The 16,789-nt window shown below is 44.8% G+C and overlaps 1 protein-coding gene across 19 annotated transcripts in view; it reads right to left on the bottom strand.

Annotated features, from left to right (window-relative positions):
• The window catches only part of PPIP5K1 (diphosphoinositol pentakisphosphate kinase 1), a 222,927-nt gene extending 214,467 nt beyond the window's left edge, over positions 1-8,460 (bottom strand). For 7 of the 19 annotated variants that reach the window (XM_032768645.2, XM_075069777.1, XM_075069778.1 and 4 more), the window contains exons 1-3: positions 8,384-8,459; positions 3,093-3,778; positions 76-271 (exon numbers count right to left, since the gene is read on the bottom strand). In XM_032768645.2, coding sequence (XP_032624536.1) covers positions 76-271; positions 3,093-3,239 — 343 coding nt within the window. In that variant the 5' untranslated portion in view covers positions 3,240-3,778; positions 8,384-8,459. Of the gene's footprint in view, positions 1-75; positions 272-3,092; positions 3,779-8,330; positions 8,353-8,383 lie in introns of those variants that run through there. The other 12 variants (XM_032768634.2, XM_032768635.2, XM_075069776.1 and 9 more) reach the window with 7 other exon arrangements.
• Positions 8,461-16,789: the final 8,329 nt, after the last annotated feature.

Here is a 16,789-nt window from a genome sequence, read left to right as displayed (position 1 = left end):
AAACAGCAGAAGATGCTATTAATGCAAGTTCCCCACTGCCAGGCCTGTGGGGCAGGGGCTGCCACAAACCTTTACCTTTAGAGTGGAAGGAAATGAGGCAGTCACAAGGAGGCCAGTTCTCCACTGGCTCATTCAGAATGACATCTTCTCCCATGATCACCACTGTGATGTACTCAAACTTGCACAGACGTTCCAGGATCTGGGTCATGGGCTTTGACTTGGACTTTTTGGTCATGGCACAGATTCCAACCACAATCTGCCGTTCTGGAGGCTGAGGGGAGAAGCAGGCAGCTTAATACCGAGCCATCTTGTTCAATGAACTCAAATTGCAAATGGCATATAGAGGCAGCAATCGTGAACAAACATGGGGCTTTCCCCCCAACCCACACACACCTTCATTTTCTCTTTAGATCATACCCGAGACAAAGAACTCAGCAGGTGGAAACCATTAAAAGCATCTTAAAACACGTGATTCTCCAGCACACAGAAGATTCTCCCTTCTATCTCTGAACACCTACACTATCAGAGTCACTCTCTAAACCATTACAAGCTTATAAAAGGAGAGATCTAATATGTGGTTCTAACATCTCCTCTTTGCATACACATGCGAAAGGTGATATGCACACATACACACTGGTGACACAAGCACATACACAGCCAAGCAAACACAGACCATGGATAAGCATGAGGACTTGCACATGATCCCTTCCACACAGCACTCATTCTGCAGTTAGGAACTGCGATCTTTAAAAGCAGTTTTACCACAAAGTTCATGGGCTGAATCTGCAGAAGCGCATGCAAAAATGCTCAGAATTATTTTTTTTCCTTCTTAAAAACAGTGGGTAACTTCTTCCCATACTCCCCTCCAATAACACCAAAAGAACTCAAGGAAATTTGCTCAAACACCCCCACCTCATTTTCTTTTCAAGTTCCCTATGGTAAGACACCACATACAGAAGAATTCAGATAAATGCAAATGTTTCTGATAAAGAGTGTAAAAAACTAGGAGTCAGAATGAGAATTCTCTGCAAACCTGACTCCAGCAGTCACAGAATGACTGTTTCTAAATAGCTCGGCCCTTGTTGTGCCAATGTTTCTATCCAATGAGGCATGGCAGTATGCTTTTAGAAGGACTGGAGCAGAGCTGATGAGGCCAGACTCCTGTAGGGAGCTTCTTTGCCAATAGAGTCAAGGAAAGAGTAGGGACTAACTGGAACTTTCAGAGGTCAGCATTTACACATGGGCTTGGCTAGCACTCTACTCCCACTACCACTAGCCACAAGGATAAAAAACATTAAGAGTCAGAGTTGTTCTACTGGTCTCTTAATAAAGAGCTTAGACCTGGGAGTGAGAATCCTGCACAAATGGGACCTTCAGAGAAACCATCTTATTAATTTAGAAGGATTTTGACAATAAGCTAAATGCCCCAGAAGAAGAGAGAGACTCATAGAATCGCTGGGCTGGAAGTGATCTGGAGGGGTCATCAAGTCTAGTCCCCTGCACATTCATGGCAGGATTAAGTATTATATATAGACCATCCCTGACAGGTGTTTGTCTAATCTCCTCTTAAAAATCTCACAACTTCCTTAGGAAATTTATTCCAGTGCTTGACTACCCTGACAGTTAGGAAGTTTTTCCTAATGTCCAACCTAAACCTCCCTTGCTGCAATTTAAGCCCATTGCTTCTTGTCCTATCTTCAGGGGTTAAGGAGAACAATTTTTCTCCCTCCTCTTTGTAATGGTCACTGACTCACACCAACATATTTAAGGAAATATTTACAACAGGATATACTCTGCAACCTCCATCTAGGATCTTACGTGCCCCAGGCAAATATGGAGCAGTGACTTGAACACTACAATCCAGGACAATATGGCAAGGGGAGGGACCAGGGGATTCAAATCCCTCATGCGCCCAACCACCACCTTATTAAACATTAAACCGGATATCAAGAAAACATCTTGACACACACCTCTCCAGCAGCAAGAGACACAGAGGAATCTCTAGGGAGCTACTTCATCATTTTCACAAAAGAAAACATTCTTCTTATTCCCATCCAGTCCACCACCACCACATTTCATGTGAATACAGCTCCCATTCTATTTATGGTACAAGATTGTTTGCATTAGCCCTCAGAGGCTCAGCCCATATCACAAACCTCAGGCCAAAGGGTCAGACCCATAAAGCTACAGATGGAAGTCCTGCAAAGCCCTCAGAGGGCCCCTGGCCAGCACCACACAGAAAACACTGTAACTTCAGTGCAGTCTGTCTGCATTATTCATGGTGAATTCCTTTAAGTAACTAAGAATGATAAAGGGGTAATAGAGCTCCAAAGGAAGGAAAAGTACAATAGTGCCTCTGAATTAATCCTGCTTACAAAGGGGGTTAGAAGAGAGGCCAGTAAGGGGGGTTGGTTGCAAACAGAGGCAAAAGGAACCATTCACAAGCAGAAGGAGATTACTCTTTTCTGCAGCCTATAATATCAGGGTGCAGATGATCTGTGATCCAATATAAGGGTGAAGCTGCCAGGCCTGCCCTACTGCCACCACCGTTTAAAGGACCTGAAAGAGAAAATCCTAGAATTTGCCCAAGTACTGGGTGCTGAGAACAGTGGAACAATCGTGCTGCATTTGGTGTTGGGTAAGGCTAAGATTTTTGTCATGGATATTTTTAGTAAAAGTCATGGACAGGTCATGGGCAATAAAGAAAAATTCATGGAAGCCTGTGATTTGTTCATAACTTTTACTAAAAAAGTGGCCTGTAGCTCCGGGGTTCCCCTGCCACAGCCAGGAGCTGCAGGGGGGCCCTGCCGGGGAGACCCTGCAGCTCCCAGCGCCCAGGGGCTGAAGTCACGGAGGTCTCAGGAAGTCATGGATTCCATGATCTCCATAAGAAAATCATAGTCTTAGTGATGGGGATCTAGGACATGACATTTCCATACTACTATGCACACTGCCTGGTCTGTATGGCCTGCAGGTTGTGACAGCCTGGCACCTCTAAAGTAACCATGCATGTAAAAACTAAGCAACCGAGGAGAAAGCTGGACATGGGACACACACAAGCACTCCACTCCATAGCACCAGGACCTACTTACCGACTCTGACTCCTCATCATCCTCAAAGAAATCAATCTCGTCTGTCTTCATGTTTGATCCCAGAAAGTCTGTCTCATCATCTCTGGTACCAACAAAAAACCTGGGAGTGGAGCTTGCGCCCTCATGGGAGGTCGTCAGGGACGACATTACAGCCTGGGTGGCCGACCATCCCGCTCTGGAATCATCATGTACAAACCAGGATAAAAAAACCCACCATGGGGAGCAAGCCAGGGCTGATGCTATTGAAAAGAGACCAGGGTGGGTGGGGAGGGACTAGCGCTGCATGAACAAATCCAGGAATGTAATAGCAGTACTAGTGGAAGGTGCCTGGGGCTGGACGAAGAAGACTTTAGACTGGGTGGGGACAGAAGCCAGCGATATTGGAAGGCACCCTGAGAAGGGGCACAGGGAGCACAGCATTCAGTGCCATTTCAAACAGGCATGTCCAGTGTGCAATTAATCCATCTGCACTAGCTGGAAGGGGAATTGTGTCATTGCTAAAATTAATTAGTTGGATGTGATGAGACTTAGCCCTTACAATGCTGTACGTTCCAGACTGCTGGCTACATCAGTCTCCAACCCCTGAGGACACCAGCTGATAATCAAGAGGGTGGGGGGGAGCTAAGGAGAGAATGAAGACTGCTTCCCAATTCCCAAGCTTCAATCCCTTCGCTGGTCAGGAAGGCCTGGAAAAAAAAAAAAAAAAAGGGAAAAAAAAAAGAAAAAAAAAAGGACAAATCACATGAGGCACTTAAGTTAGCATGGTGGGGGTAGTAGCATTTTGAGACACTTCAAGGAGAATGGGAAGCAATATTTAGAGCATGTGACTGGAAGTCAGGATTTCCTGCTATCTAAATCTGCTTTGGTTCACAGCATGATCATAAGTAGGTCACTTAGGGCTCAACTGTCAAAAAAAATAGGCACCTTTTGTATGCACTCCCCATATGGGCAATTTTTCCACACAGAGTTTAAACGCAATTTTTTTTAAAAGTTCAATTAAAAATAGCTTTTAAAAAAAATCTGCTCTTTAAATAATTGTTATTTTCATCCATTCAGCCTGGCTGCAATCTTGAAACTACTTTTAAAGCAGTGGTCCACGGCGACACAAGCCTTCCGTACACATTAAATGGGCCGTGGCCAGGAAACAACTCAACTACTCTCCACTTCTGCAGACTCCTATCTGGGAGACCCAGGGTTCGTCTACATCGAGAAATCACAGCAACCAAAATCAATTTAATTAATTCAGTGCAGTCTTCCTGCGTGGAGACTCAAATCAGTAAAAGAGTTCTTTATACCCAAATAGCTTAATTTGGTTTGTTATAATTTGCAGTGAAAACAAATGGGTGATAGACTAAATGAACTGGTACTTGAAGAGGTTTCTCTTACTCAGACTATTGGCTCAGACATTTAGCTCGCAAGAGATGAAACTATAACTTTACCAGGCCAAGACATGTGGAATTATTAAAGTTGCTGGAAGATAGGTACAGTTGAGTATAAGCAGTAGGTATTCTTTAGAATTATAAAGTGATGACAGAGAGGGAGCAGGTAGACAGAACGCAAAGGCCCAAGAATTTAACCTAAAAGGACCCCATTAAGGAAGGATTTTGATGCACAGGAACTATAATTATGGAGACAGAGGGGAGAAAGGCAGGAACAGAAGCACAACAGAAAGCTGAGTTCAAGAGAAGAGAGTGGGCCACCACGTCAAATGCTGCACTAAGGTCAAGAGGAACAATGAGTAAGAAGAGCAAGAAGCAGCAAGCTGGCTCTCCTCTAGGTAGATAACTATTGCTATAAAATGGCCAGGCAAAACTAGGGTGACCAGACATCCCGATAAAATTGGGACTGTCCCAATATTTAGGTCTGTCCCAATATTTCACTCTGCTTGGTTTTTTTTCCCCCCTGGTGGACACACACACACCCCCCCGATGTGTCCTGATATTTTCTTCCTCTCATCTGGTCACCCTAGGCAAAATCCCAGAGAGTGTGCCACCATGCTGTTATATGCAGCCGCCTCTGTTTCCAGCCCTCCATGACACCTCACCTCAGTCCAACCCCTAAAACTCTCATAATTGCATTAACACCATCAGCACAGCTCCACCAATGGTAGCTACAGTAGGAGCAACAGCAGAGCCCAGGCAGCTACTGGCTGTTTTTACCACCATGTCATCTAGACCTAGTAGTATCGGCGACAAACTGATGATGCCCTGTGGATATTAGCACTCCCTCTGATACTCCACCAGTAACAAGGCAGCAGTAGGAAATGTCAGAGAGAGACACTTTTTAAGGGAATGCACTGCACTTAATTTAGATAAAATTTACATAATTATGATCTACACACTGTGATAATTTCATCCACCAGTCTGCAAAGGCAACTGGATACCCATTACACAGACACCAACATCAGCCCCATGGAAAGTTTCTATCAGATACCCTCTCCCAGAAAATTAAGACCTGAAACTATGTAACGGCATAAATCCTTGGCTTCAAGATCTTTTTCTCAGCAGAGGTGGAACTTCGGCACACCACATGCAATTGCTTTTTTATTATATAGCCATTGCCAAGGCTTTGTCTGTGTGCGTCTTCTCGATTGTAAAATCTCCAGGACAGGAATGGTCTCTGTTTGGGGCCACACACCCTGATTGCAGCATTCCTATCTTGGTGTTTATACAGCCCTCATTACTAGAGCATCTAAAGCCTCTCAGTCATTAGAAGACTTGATGTACACAACAGCCCTGTAACACAGGGCAGAGCAAGCTATTTATCCAGAGTCACACAGGATGCCTGACTGAGCTGGGAATTGAATCCAGGTCTCTCGACTCCCAGGGTAGTGCCTTATCCACACTAGGCCATTCTTCATTGCCTTTAAGCACTAACATAATATAAATGCTTAATATTAAAACATTAGTTGACTAGGCATTCCCACAAAAGGAAGCACTGATAATGGGCTCATTAATAAGGACCCCATTTGCAGGCTATGGTTCCAAGCCCCTCTCCCCGTGAAAGATTACCTGCATGCCCTAGCGTGAGACGCAATCCAGCTAAGCAAAGCCCTCTTGACTTGATATTTTTGTTTGGTGCAATAGTGTCACTCTAACCAAAGCCAGTTCAAGGCATAGATTATAGGCTTAAAACCCCAGCTCCTGAAGTCACATGATGACTTCAGCAGCTCAGCTTCCATTTAAAAACAAATTCCTAGCCCCCATGATTGTGAAGACAAACCTAAAAAAGGTGAAATGAGTAGTAGATGCAGTGATGTCTGCTGGAATCTGCAGAGACTCTATTAGATCAGGAGGGGAACTGCTTCAGGCATCTCAATGGGGTAGTGAGCTCCATAACCCAAAGCTTTGGAGTCCCCACTAACACCACTCCAGCAGAGAACTGTGTGGCCTCATCTAGACTAGGATTTAAGTGTGTAATGTTACCCAACATGTTAATAACATACCTTTAAATCCTAGACTAGAGAAGGTCCTTATGGAAGGGGAAGGAGTGGCTGGACACACTGCTCGCCTCAGACAGAGACGCCCTCACTGCTAGGGTAAACACCACCCCTAGTTGCCATTCCTTCCTCTCTGCCAAGGCAGAAGGACCCCTGCTGCCATGGCTGTTCCTCCCAACAGGAGTGGAACTCCACTGTTGTTCCCGGGGAGCTAAAGGGGCCCCAAACTGCTGCTCCCTGCCACTCAAAGTGGAGGGAAGGGCCCCCTTCCTTCACCACAGCCATACTATGTAGGAAGCAGGCTATGGCATAGGGAAAGGCTCGGTCTCTAACTTTACTGATCTTCTCAGCAAAGAAGACAGCACACAGTGCTCCAAAAAAGACATAGCTTCAGAGGAAAGACCCTGGACACACCTGACTTCTCAAAACTTGTCAGGGAAGGTCATTGCTACTTCCAAAATAAATGCAAAGTATTTCTCCTTCAGCTTCACACCACCACCCAGGTTTGCCTGAACCTTGGTTAGGCTGACTCTTCTGCCACTCTGTGATGCACTCCAACCTCATATCACAACACACCTACTCCAAACCACAAAACATTACGCGAGTCCACAATTGAAAATTTGAACAGGGGCTCTCTCCACACAAACCTCTCACAAGTCTTAACCCACTCAAAGATTAGTCTACATCAATCAAGATTTGAACAGGAAAATGTAAGAGGGCCTACAGACTGAAGAGGATAGGCTCAAGTTACCGTATGTTCTGGACTGTCCGCTAGTGTCAACCTTTGCGGTAAGATGCCAATTCTCCTACTATTTTAAGTTAACCTCATGAGGGTCAAATAAAGACCTAACAGAGATTCCAGAATAGCAGGACTGGAGCAGTTTGCTGTGTTGTGGCACAGCAGAAGTGGTCATGCATTTAATGGAATTTCAAACCTCTGTTAAACTTGTATATTATTAATTTGTTTTCATGCTTCAGAGACTTTGACAACAGAAGAAACCCATTATAGCAGCCTTTGGCATTGATACCCTTCAAAAGCAGGCCAGCCCACAGATGAATGACTGCTATTTCAGACGAGAGACCTGAACGACTAGTGTGAGGCTCAGCTCTCTCTGCCCTCAACATCTCAAAGAATCCTAAAGGGCTTTGGCAGCAACCCAGGCAGTGACCATCAGACTGTGGACAACAGGCAGTGTCCTCCTATAAAGCCATGAGCCTGGCCCCAAGCTCGGTGAGCACCTCCTGGCTCCCCAAACCGGCCAGAGTTTGTGAGATGCAGAGGCAGCGAGCAGGGGCCAAAGCCAGCAGCATTTGGCCACGAAAAGAGAGAAGGGAGCAGAGGTGGCCAAAGGCCAGCACTGAGGGGCACAGCCAGTGGGGACCAGGGTGACCCATTCCCCCAGTCTCTGACCGAGGTGGTGGACACTCTGACCCACACGCCAGGGCTGGTTGCTAGTGTCTGAGAGCGAGCTGGGGCCCCGGACATCACCCCTCAGCCCCGCCAAAACTGCACCCTCCCTCCACACGCAGCAGCGATGGCCCTGAACCGACCCGTCTCCCCCGCCCGGCTACATTGAACTGCGACTGACCCCGCCTGGGCCGCCACCCCTGGCTCGACCCCCTCCTCCTCACCCCGCCCCCTGGGGCCCCGGGCCCGACCCCCTCCTCACCCCGCCTGGGCCGCCACCCCGGGCTCGACCCCCTCCTCCTCACCCCGCCCCCTGGGGCCCCGGGCGCAACTCCCGTCCTGGCCCGCCACTCCGGGCCCTACTCCCACCTCACCCCGCCTCGGGACCGACCCCGCTCTGTTACCGGTTTAAATCGCGGAGCGCAGCCATTTCCCCGCACTCACCTGCCACCCTCTGGGCGCAACCTAACCCGCCAACCATGGCTAGCCAATCGCAGCGTGTTTACTGTGACATACAGCCAATGAGCAGAGGTGGGGGCGGCGCACGAAGGAGGATTAGGCTGGTTGTGCAGGGAGGGAGCTGTGAGGAGACCTGTCTCGTCGCCTCGGCCCTCAGGCCCATCCCCCACCAGAAAGGGCCACTTCAGACCCCGCCCACCCATCCCTCACCTGGAGAGGGGGCGCCTCAGACCCCGCCCACCCATCCCTCACCTGGACAGAGGACCACCTTCTGGGTGGACAGGAGCAGGGGCAGCTCCAGGCCACAGCATGCCAAGCGCATGCTTGGGGCGGCAAACTGCGGGGGGCGCTCTGCCTGTCACCGGGAGGGCGGCATGCCTGCGGAGGGTCCGCTGGTTCCACGGCTTCGGAGGACCTCCCGCAGGCGTGCCCTAGGCAAAATCCCTAGAGCCGCCCCTGGACAGGAGAAAAGTCCAGTAGAGAGGTGAGGGTACAAAACACTGTACCCCTGACAGGGGAAAAAATTGACCTCTAATGCTGAACTGTTTTCCTATGGCACCTATCTTAAAAGCTTGGTCCTGAGATATTAGAGTATCTTAGTATGCTGCAGCTTATACATAACAATACTGAAATAAACTCCTACCAACTGAGGGGCTACTCACAGAAAGCCGCCTTTCACAGATGTAAAGCTAAACGTGACCAGAAGTGACAAGCCTTCTGTCTCCAAATAGCTGATGCTAGTCACAAGGTATCTAGCAACAGGCTGATATTTAACAATAAAAATAAGCACTGACATCATGTGATTAATAATATTAGTATACATTTATTCTAAAAAATACAAATATATAATTGCATTAAAATAACTTTTGTGTGTGAACAATTTGTAGTGGCTACTGTTTTTATCTTAACAAATTTATTACAAGGGCAAAGTTTGTCGTACCAAACTTTTCTTAATATTGCTTTCCTGATGTAAGACCATAATCCTTTTCTGTTGATTCCAAATATATGTGTGTGTGTGTGTGTGTGTTTTAGCTACCTAGGAAGTGTGCTTTCCCTTGTTTAGCCAGGCCAGCAGGAATCATAACATTCAAAAACCAGTGGGGAGAAACCTTCAACCTCTTAACCAACTGCAGTACAGACTTGAAAAATGACAATTTTCAACAAAAAAACTTCAAAAACAGACCTCCAAGAGAGACTGCATGAACTCGAATTAATATGCAAATTAGATAAGACAGTTAATTTAGATTTAAACAGAGACTGGAATGGTGGGTCATTTACTCTAATTGACTCTATTTCCTATGTTGAAGTTCATCCTCACACCTCTACTGCGTCATCTCAATTATCACTTCAAAAGTTTTTTTCTCTTGCGATTATACGCTCATCTCAATTGAAATTAGACTCTTCTGTTTGGAATGCATACTTCCACTTTTTCATGGTTCTGCTGTATGTATAAATATCTCCTGTCTGTGTCGTTCCATTCTATGCATCCGAAGAAGTGAGCTGTAGGTCACGAAAGCTTATGCGAAATAATGTTAGTCTCTAAGGTGCCAGCAAGTTACTTCCTGTTCTTTTTGCGTACAGGCAACACGGCTGCTACTCTCTGAAACCTATTTTTTTGTGTGGTTGCTCACTGGCTCTGATTCCCTCTCCCCCTGATTAGAGGGTTGTATGTTCAGCTATGCCGCGCGAACTCTCTTCCAAAGAACTACTTTTCTACCACCTAAAGAGTGAGTGAACTGAGCCAAAATCTTGTTTTTATGCCTAGATACAAGTCATAAAGAGGAGATTGGCCTTTTAGAGTGCTGTGCCGAGTCTTCATTTATTTACTCTGATTTAAGGTTTCGTGTGCTAGCAATACATTTTAACGTTTTTAGAAGGTCTCTTTCTATGAGTCTATAATATATAACTAAACTATTGTTGTATGTAAAGTAAATAAGGTTTTTAAAATGTTTAAGAAGCTTCATTTAAAATTAAATTAAAATGCAGAGTCCCCCTGGACTGGTGGCCAGGACCCGGGCAGTGTGAGTGGCACTGAAAATCAGCTTGCGTGCCGCCTTTGGCACTCGTGGCATAGGCTGCCTACCCCTGTCATAGAATCATAGGACTGGAAGGGACCTCGAGAGGTCATCTAGTCCAGTCCCCTGCACTCGTGGCAGGTCTGAGTATTATCTAGACCATCCCTGACAGCCGTTTTTCTAACCTGCTCTTAAAATCTCCCATGAGGGAAATTCCACAACCGTCCAGCGCTTAACCACCCTGACAGTTAGGAAGTTTTTCCTAATCTACAGACTAAACCCCCCTGGCTGAAATTTAAGACCAATATTTCTTGTCCTATCCTCAGAGGTTATAGAGAACAATTTTTCTCCCTCCTCCTTGTAACAACCTTTCATGTACTTGAAAAATGTTGTCATGTCCCCTCTGAGTCTCCTTTTCCAGACTAAACAAACCCAATTTTTTCAATCTTCCCTCAACAGTCATATTTTCTAGACCTTCCATCATTTTTGTTCCTCTTTTCTGGACTTTCTCCAATTTGTCCACATCTTTTGTGAAATGTGGCACCCAGAACTGAACACAATACTCCAGCTGAAGCCTAATCGGTGCAGAGTAGAGCGGAAGAATTACTTCCCGTGTCTTGCTTACAACACTCCTGCTAATATATCCCTGAATGATGTTTGCTTTTTTTGCAACAGTGTTACACTGTTGATTCATATTGAGCTTATTGTCCACTATGACCCCCAGATCTCTTTCTGCAGTACTCCTTCCTAGGCAGTCATTTCCCATTGTGTAAGTGTGCAACTGATTGTTCCTTCCTAAGTGGAACACTTTGTCTGTACTGAATTTCATCCTATTTACTTCAGACCATTTTTCCAGCTTGTCCAGATCATTTTGAGTTTTAGTCCTATCCTCCAAAGCACTTGCAACCCCTCCCAGCTTGGTATCGTCCACAAACTTTATAAGGATACTCTGTATGCCATTATCTAAATCATTGATAAAGATGTTGACCGGAACTGGATCCAGAACTTATCCCTGCAGAACCCCACTTGTTATGCCCTTCCAGCATGACTGTGAACCACTGATAACTACTCTCTGGGAATGGTTTTCCAACCAGTTTCGCACACACCTTATAGTAGTTCCATCTAGGTTGCATTTCCCTAGTTTGTTTATGAGAAGGTCAGACAGTATCAAAAGCTTTACTAAAGTCAAGATGTACCACTTCTAACGCTTCCCCCCATCCACAAGGCTTATTACCCTGTCAAAAAAACTATCAGGTTGGTTTGACATGATTTGTTCTTGACAAATCCATGCTGACTGTTATTTATCACTTTATTATCTTCTAGATGTTTGCAAACTGATTGCTTAATTATTTGCTCCATTATCTTTCCAGGTACAGAAGTTAAGCTGACTGGTCTGTAATTCCCTGGGTTGTCCTTATTTCCCTTTTTATAGATTGGCACTATAGATACCCTTTTCCAGTCTTCTGGAATCTCTCCCATCTTTGATGACTTTTCAAAGATAATCACTAATGGCTCCAATATCTCCTCAGTCAGTTCCTTGAGTATTCTAGGATGCATTTCATCCAATCCTGGTGACATGAAGACATCTAACTTGTCTAAGTAATTTTTAACTTGTTCTTTTCCTATTTTAGCCTCTTAGCCTACCTCATTTTCGCTGACTTTCACTATGTTAGACATCCAATCACCACCAACCTTCTTGGTGAAAACTGAAACAAATAAGTCATTAAGCACCTCTGCCATTTCCACATTTTCTGTTACTATTCCCCCCCACCCCCCGCATTGAGTAACGGGCCTGTCCTTGGTCTTCCTCTTGCTTCCTCAGTGATGCTCACAATATAAACAAATAAATATTGTGTGGCTTCCACACATCATACCCAGGCAAAATCATTTTAGCTTTACAAGAGGAGACAGCACAGAGCAAACTAAAAGTTGCTTTACAGGAGCACTTTTGAAATCATGAAGAATTCTGGCTCACTAAAGATTTGTCAATATGTTGCCCTGCTGATTGTAACCAGGGAGGTTCTGTACTCTCAGAACTCAGAAGGCAATCACTGCTCAAATAGCAACACATCTCAGGAATTCTAAGACTTCAGTATGCCCCATCTCTTAATTTTAGGGTTTTTAGAGTATGTGCATTTGAGTCTTGTATTTAAGGTGGAGCAAAGTTTGGGAAAATAAAGAGTCTTTGGACATGTTTGTTAGTCAGAATTGCATAGAAATCCTCCATCTGCAATAAAAACAGGTAATTAAATTTCTGACTAAGCAAACCAAGGTCTTACATTCAGCTAGATAACTTACACCCAAGAGTCATAATAGAGTTGATGGAAGAAATCTCTGGCCCATTTATGTGAATTTTTAATACATCAGGAAATACTGGGGAATTCCAGGAGGCTGGAAGATTGGTAATGTTGTGCCAGCATTCAACAAGGACAAGCAGGATGACTTAGGTTTACAAGCAGGATGACTTAGGTTGCCAGTTAGCATGCCATTGGTCTCAGGCAAAATAATTGAAAAATTTATACAGGATTCAATCAACAAGGGAAAACAGGTCTTGTCAAATGAATGTAGTTTAATTCTTTGATCAGATTACAAATTTGGGTGACAAAGCTAACTGTGTTGACATATATACTTAGGCTTTGGTAAGGCATTTGACTTAGCATCACACAACATTCTGTCAAAAACTTACACAATACAATATCAACAAAGCACATGTAAAATGGATTAACAACTGGCTGACAGATCTCAATAAATTAGTTGTCAAGGGAAATCATCAATGAATGGGGTGTTTCAAGTGGGGTTCTGTGAGGATCCATCTTAGGTTCTGTGATACTCAACATTTTTATCAATGATCTGGAAATAAATATAAAATCATTGCTGAAAGAATGTGGATAACACAAAGTTTGGTGGATTGGTAAACAGTGGGGACAGGATAGTCACACAGAGCAAACTTGGATTGCTTGGTAAGCTGCTCCTGTTCAAATCAAATGTGTTTTAATCCAGCCAAAGGTAAGGTCATAGAAAATGCCTACCGTATCTACAGAATGGGGGACTGTATCCTGGAAAGCAGTGTCTCCGAGAAGGATTTAAGGGTCATAATGGACCAGCAGCTGAGAATGAGCTCCCAATGTGATGCAGTGGTAAAAACAGATAATGCAATTCTTGGCTATACATTCAAGGGACAGGGGGATAGGGAATCGGAGTAGGGAGTTGATTGTACCTCTATATGATATTGGTGAGACCAATACTGCAACACTGCATGCAGTTCTGGTGTGCACACTTTTAAAAGGATATTAAAAATCGGAGAGGGTGCAGAGAAGAGCCACAAAAATATTTGGGGGCTGAAAAAAAATGCTTTACAATGAGTAACTGAAGGAACTCGGTCTGCTTAGCTTATCAAAAAGAAGATTGAAAAGTGATTTGTTTAGGGTATATGAGTATCTTCACAGGGAGAAAACACCAAATCTTAAAGGTCTCTTTTACCTAGTGAAGAAAGGCATAGCAAGAACTTATGGCTGGACGCTGAAGCCAGACAAATTCAAATTACAATTAGGTACAGATTTTCTACAGTGAGGGTGTTTAACTTTTGAAACAAGCTTCCAGTGAAAGTTATGGATTCTTTATCTCTTGATGTCCTCACCTCAAGACAGTCTGCCTTTCTCATTGTAACTCTCCAGCTATGCATGGCATAATGATTCCTACGTGCAATGGTCTGCACTGCATTGACTATATACACAAACTCTCTCTATACATACTGTCTGCATAGTGTATATATTCTAAGGCAATGGTTCTCAAACGTATTTGCTTGGGCCTCCCTTCTTTGTGTCTGCAGTTGTTTACATGCCTTCCTTGTCTCCCTTCCCCTCCCCCTCCCTACCCGCCAAGTACATATACCGACAGCCAGCTCTGAAGGCAGAGCAGAGAGCAGCGGCTGCTGACCAGGCACCCAGCTCTGAAGGCAGAGCCATGCCAGCAGCAACACAGACGTAAGGAAGGCAAGATGGAAAGTGATATTTGTCATCACTTTTCACAGCAGACTTAGCGTCTCATTGCCATCCTTTCTTCTGCACTCCTGCCACCCCGAGGCTGACAGCCGCAGCCTCACCGTCTCCCAGTGAGGGATTGACGGGGTATCATAAACATACAGCTAAGGGTAGCATAAAATCCCTCCTTACCTGTAAAGAGTTAAGAAGCTCAGATAACCTGGTTGGCACTGGGACCAAAAGGACTAATAAGGGGAGAAGATACTTTCAAATCTGTGGGGGAAGTTTTTTGTTTTTTTGTGTTCCTTTGTTCTCTTGGAGTCAGCAAGGAACCAGGGCTGGGAAAATACATCTCCCTAAGCCATATCTGAATTTAGCATCTAATATTGCAGAAATAGTAAGAAAATGTGTTAGATTATCTTTTGTTGTAGCGTGTGCATTTTTCCTGTGCTAAGAGGGAGGTTTATCCCTGTTTTTGTAACTTTAAAGTTTTGCCTAGAGGGGAAATCCTTTGTGTTTTGAATCTTTTTGTTACCCTGTAAAGTTATCTTCCATGCTGATTTTACAGAGGTGATTCTTTTATCTTTTTTTAAATAAATTCTTCTTTTAAGAACCTGATTGATTTTTCATTGTTCTTAAGAGCCAAGGGGTGGGGACTGTGTTCACCTGAACCAGTTGTTGAGGATATTATTCTCAAGCCTTCCCCAGGAAAGGGGGTGTAGGGCTTGGGGCAATATTTTGGGGGAATAGGACTCCAAGTGGTCCTTTCCCTGATTCTTTGTCTAAATCACTTGGTGGTGGTAGCATACTGTTCAAGGACAAGATGGAATTTGTGCCTTGGGAAAGTTTTTAACCTAAGCTGGTAAAAATAAGCTTAGGGGGTCTTTCATGTGGGTCCCTACATCTGTACCCCAGAGTTCAGAGTGGGGAAGGAACTCTGACATGGGGGAAGGGAGGAGGAGAACCCTCATCTAGGGCAGTGGGGCACTGGTTGTCAGCCCCAGAGCAGCAGGCCTCCAGCTGTCCCCACCTCCTGGGTGTGCACAACCCTTCTGCAGGAGCCCAGCCACCCAGGGCTGACAGCCAGAGTTCTTCTGAAAAAAAAAGGGAGCCACACAACTTGCACCTCCCTGGACACATTCCCGTTCCCCCTTGGGAGGCCCAGCCCATGGTTTGGCCCACTGTTCTAAGGCACTATGGTAAAGCTCACCTTAAACTCATGGAGGTAGGATCGGGCACAAAAGGAACGCTACTTGTTCCATAATTTCTGGATGTAAAATGCTGACAATAAACTTCAGAAATAAGTTAACATTAATTTTTGATGTATTTGACAATAAAGCCACCAAGACAGTAGTTATGGCTCATGGTTGGTATCCATACCATACAATATTGCCCTGGTCTGCCAAGTTTGTCTCAGAATTAGTTATACCAAGCAATTATCAACGTTGGTATTTTCCAAGGGACTTTGGAAGTACAACTTACCTAATAAAACTGAGTTAATATGACAGAATCTTGGTTTCTATTAACAAATGTAATATAATTGGCAACCTCTTTATTAACTGATATATAGTGTTCATGATCCTTTCAATATGCATAAAATACTCCAAATAGAGAGACCTACCACATGGCTAAGAGACAACCACTGCCCCAGAGCTCACAGCCAAGGGTTTGGACAATATGCAGCCCGGACCGGCTCTAGGCACCAGCAAAGCAAGCACGTGTTTGGGGCAGCACAATTCCAGGGGCAGCATTCCGGCCATTCTTTTTTTCTTTTCTTTTTTTTTTTGGCTTGGGCAGTTGTGCTCTTGGAGCTTGGGGTGGCAAATTTTTATCTTGGGGCGGCAAAAAATCTAGAGCTGGCCCTGTATGTAACAGGTGAGGAAACAGACCCAGCGGGAGGAGGGAGGACAAAGTAACAGTAGAGAGAAGGGCATTAGCGGAAGTTAGTAGTCAGAGGCAGTCACCAGACTAACTAGTAAATCCAGATTTTCTCTCTCCTCCATGCTGAGCTTCTCATCAAGGCCAAGCCAAGTTGGCAGCATTCAGCTCCTGCCACACACTTGCACTTGGTGCCAAAGGTCATTGTAACTACGTGACAGCAACCACCTACATACACCTGCCAACAGGTAAACATGGCTCAGACACACCTTAGCGCAGCGGTTTATCAAGAAATGCAAATAGAAGAACCTAGGCAGAGAGAACCAAGGTCCCTGGAACACAGCAAAGACAGACACGGTTCTTTCTCAATGCTGACTTCAATTAATTACAGTAACTAATGCCACTCATATCCTGAAGTTCTGCTCTCTCTTACCCCCACTGTGCATTTTCAATCCAATCAGAGAAAGGGGATGTTACTTCTGAAAGGAATGTCGCAGATGGCGACCACCGAAGGAAGA

Source organism: Chelonoidis abingdonii, chromosome 9 (genome assembly GCF_003597395.2).
Source record: "Chelonoidis abingdonii isolate Lonesome George chromosome 9, CheloAbing_2.0, whole genome shotgun sequence".
In the NCBI taxonomy this organism is placed as follows: domain Eukaryota; kingdom Metazoa; phylum Chordata; order Testudines; family Testudinidae; genus Chelonoidis; species Chelonoidis abingdonii.
The sequence above is the reverse complement of the archived record's forward strand: the minus strand, read 5'-3'. Positions and strand labels throughout refer to the sequence as shown.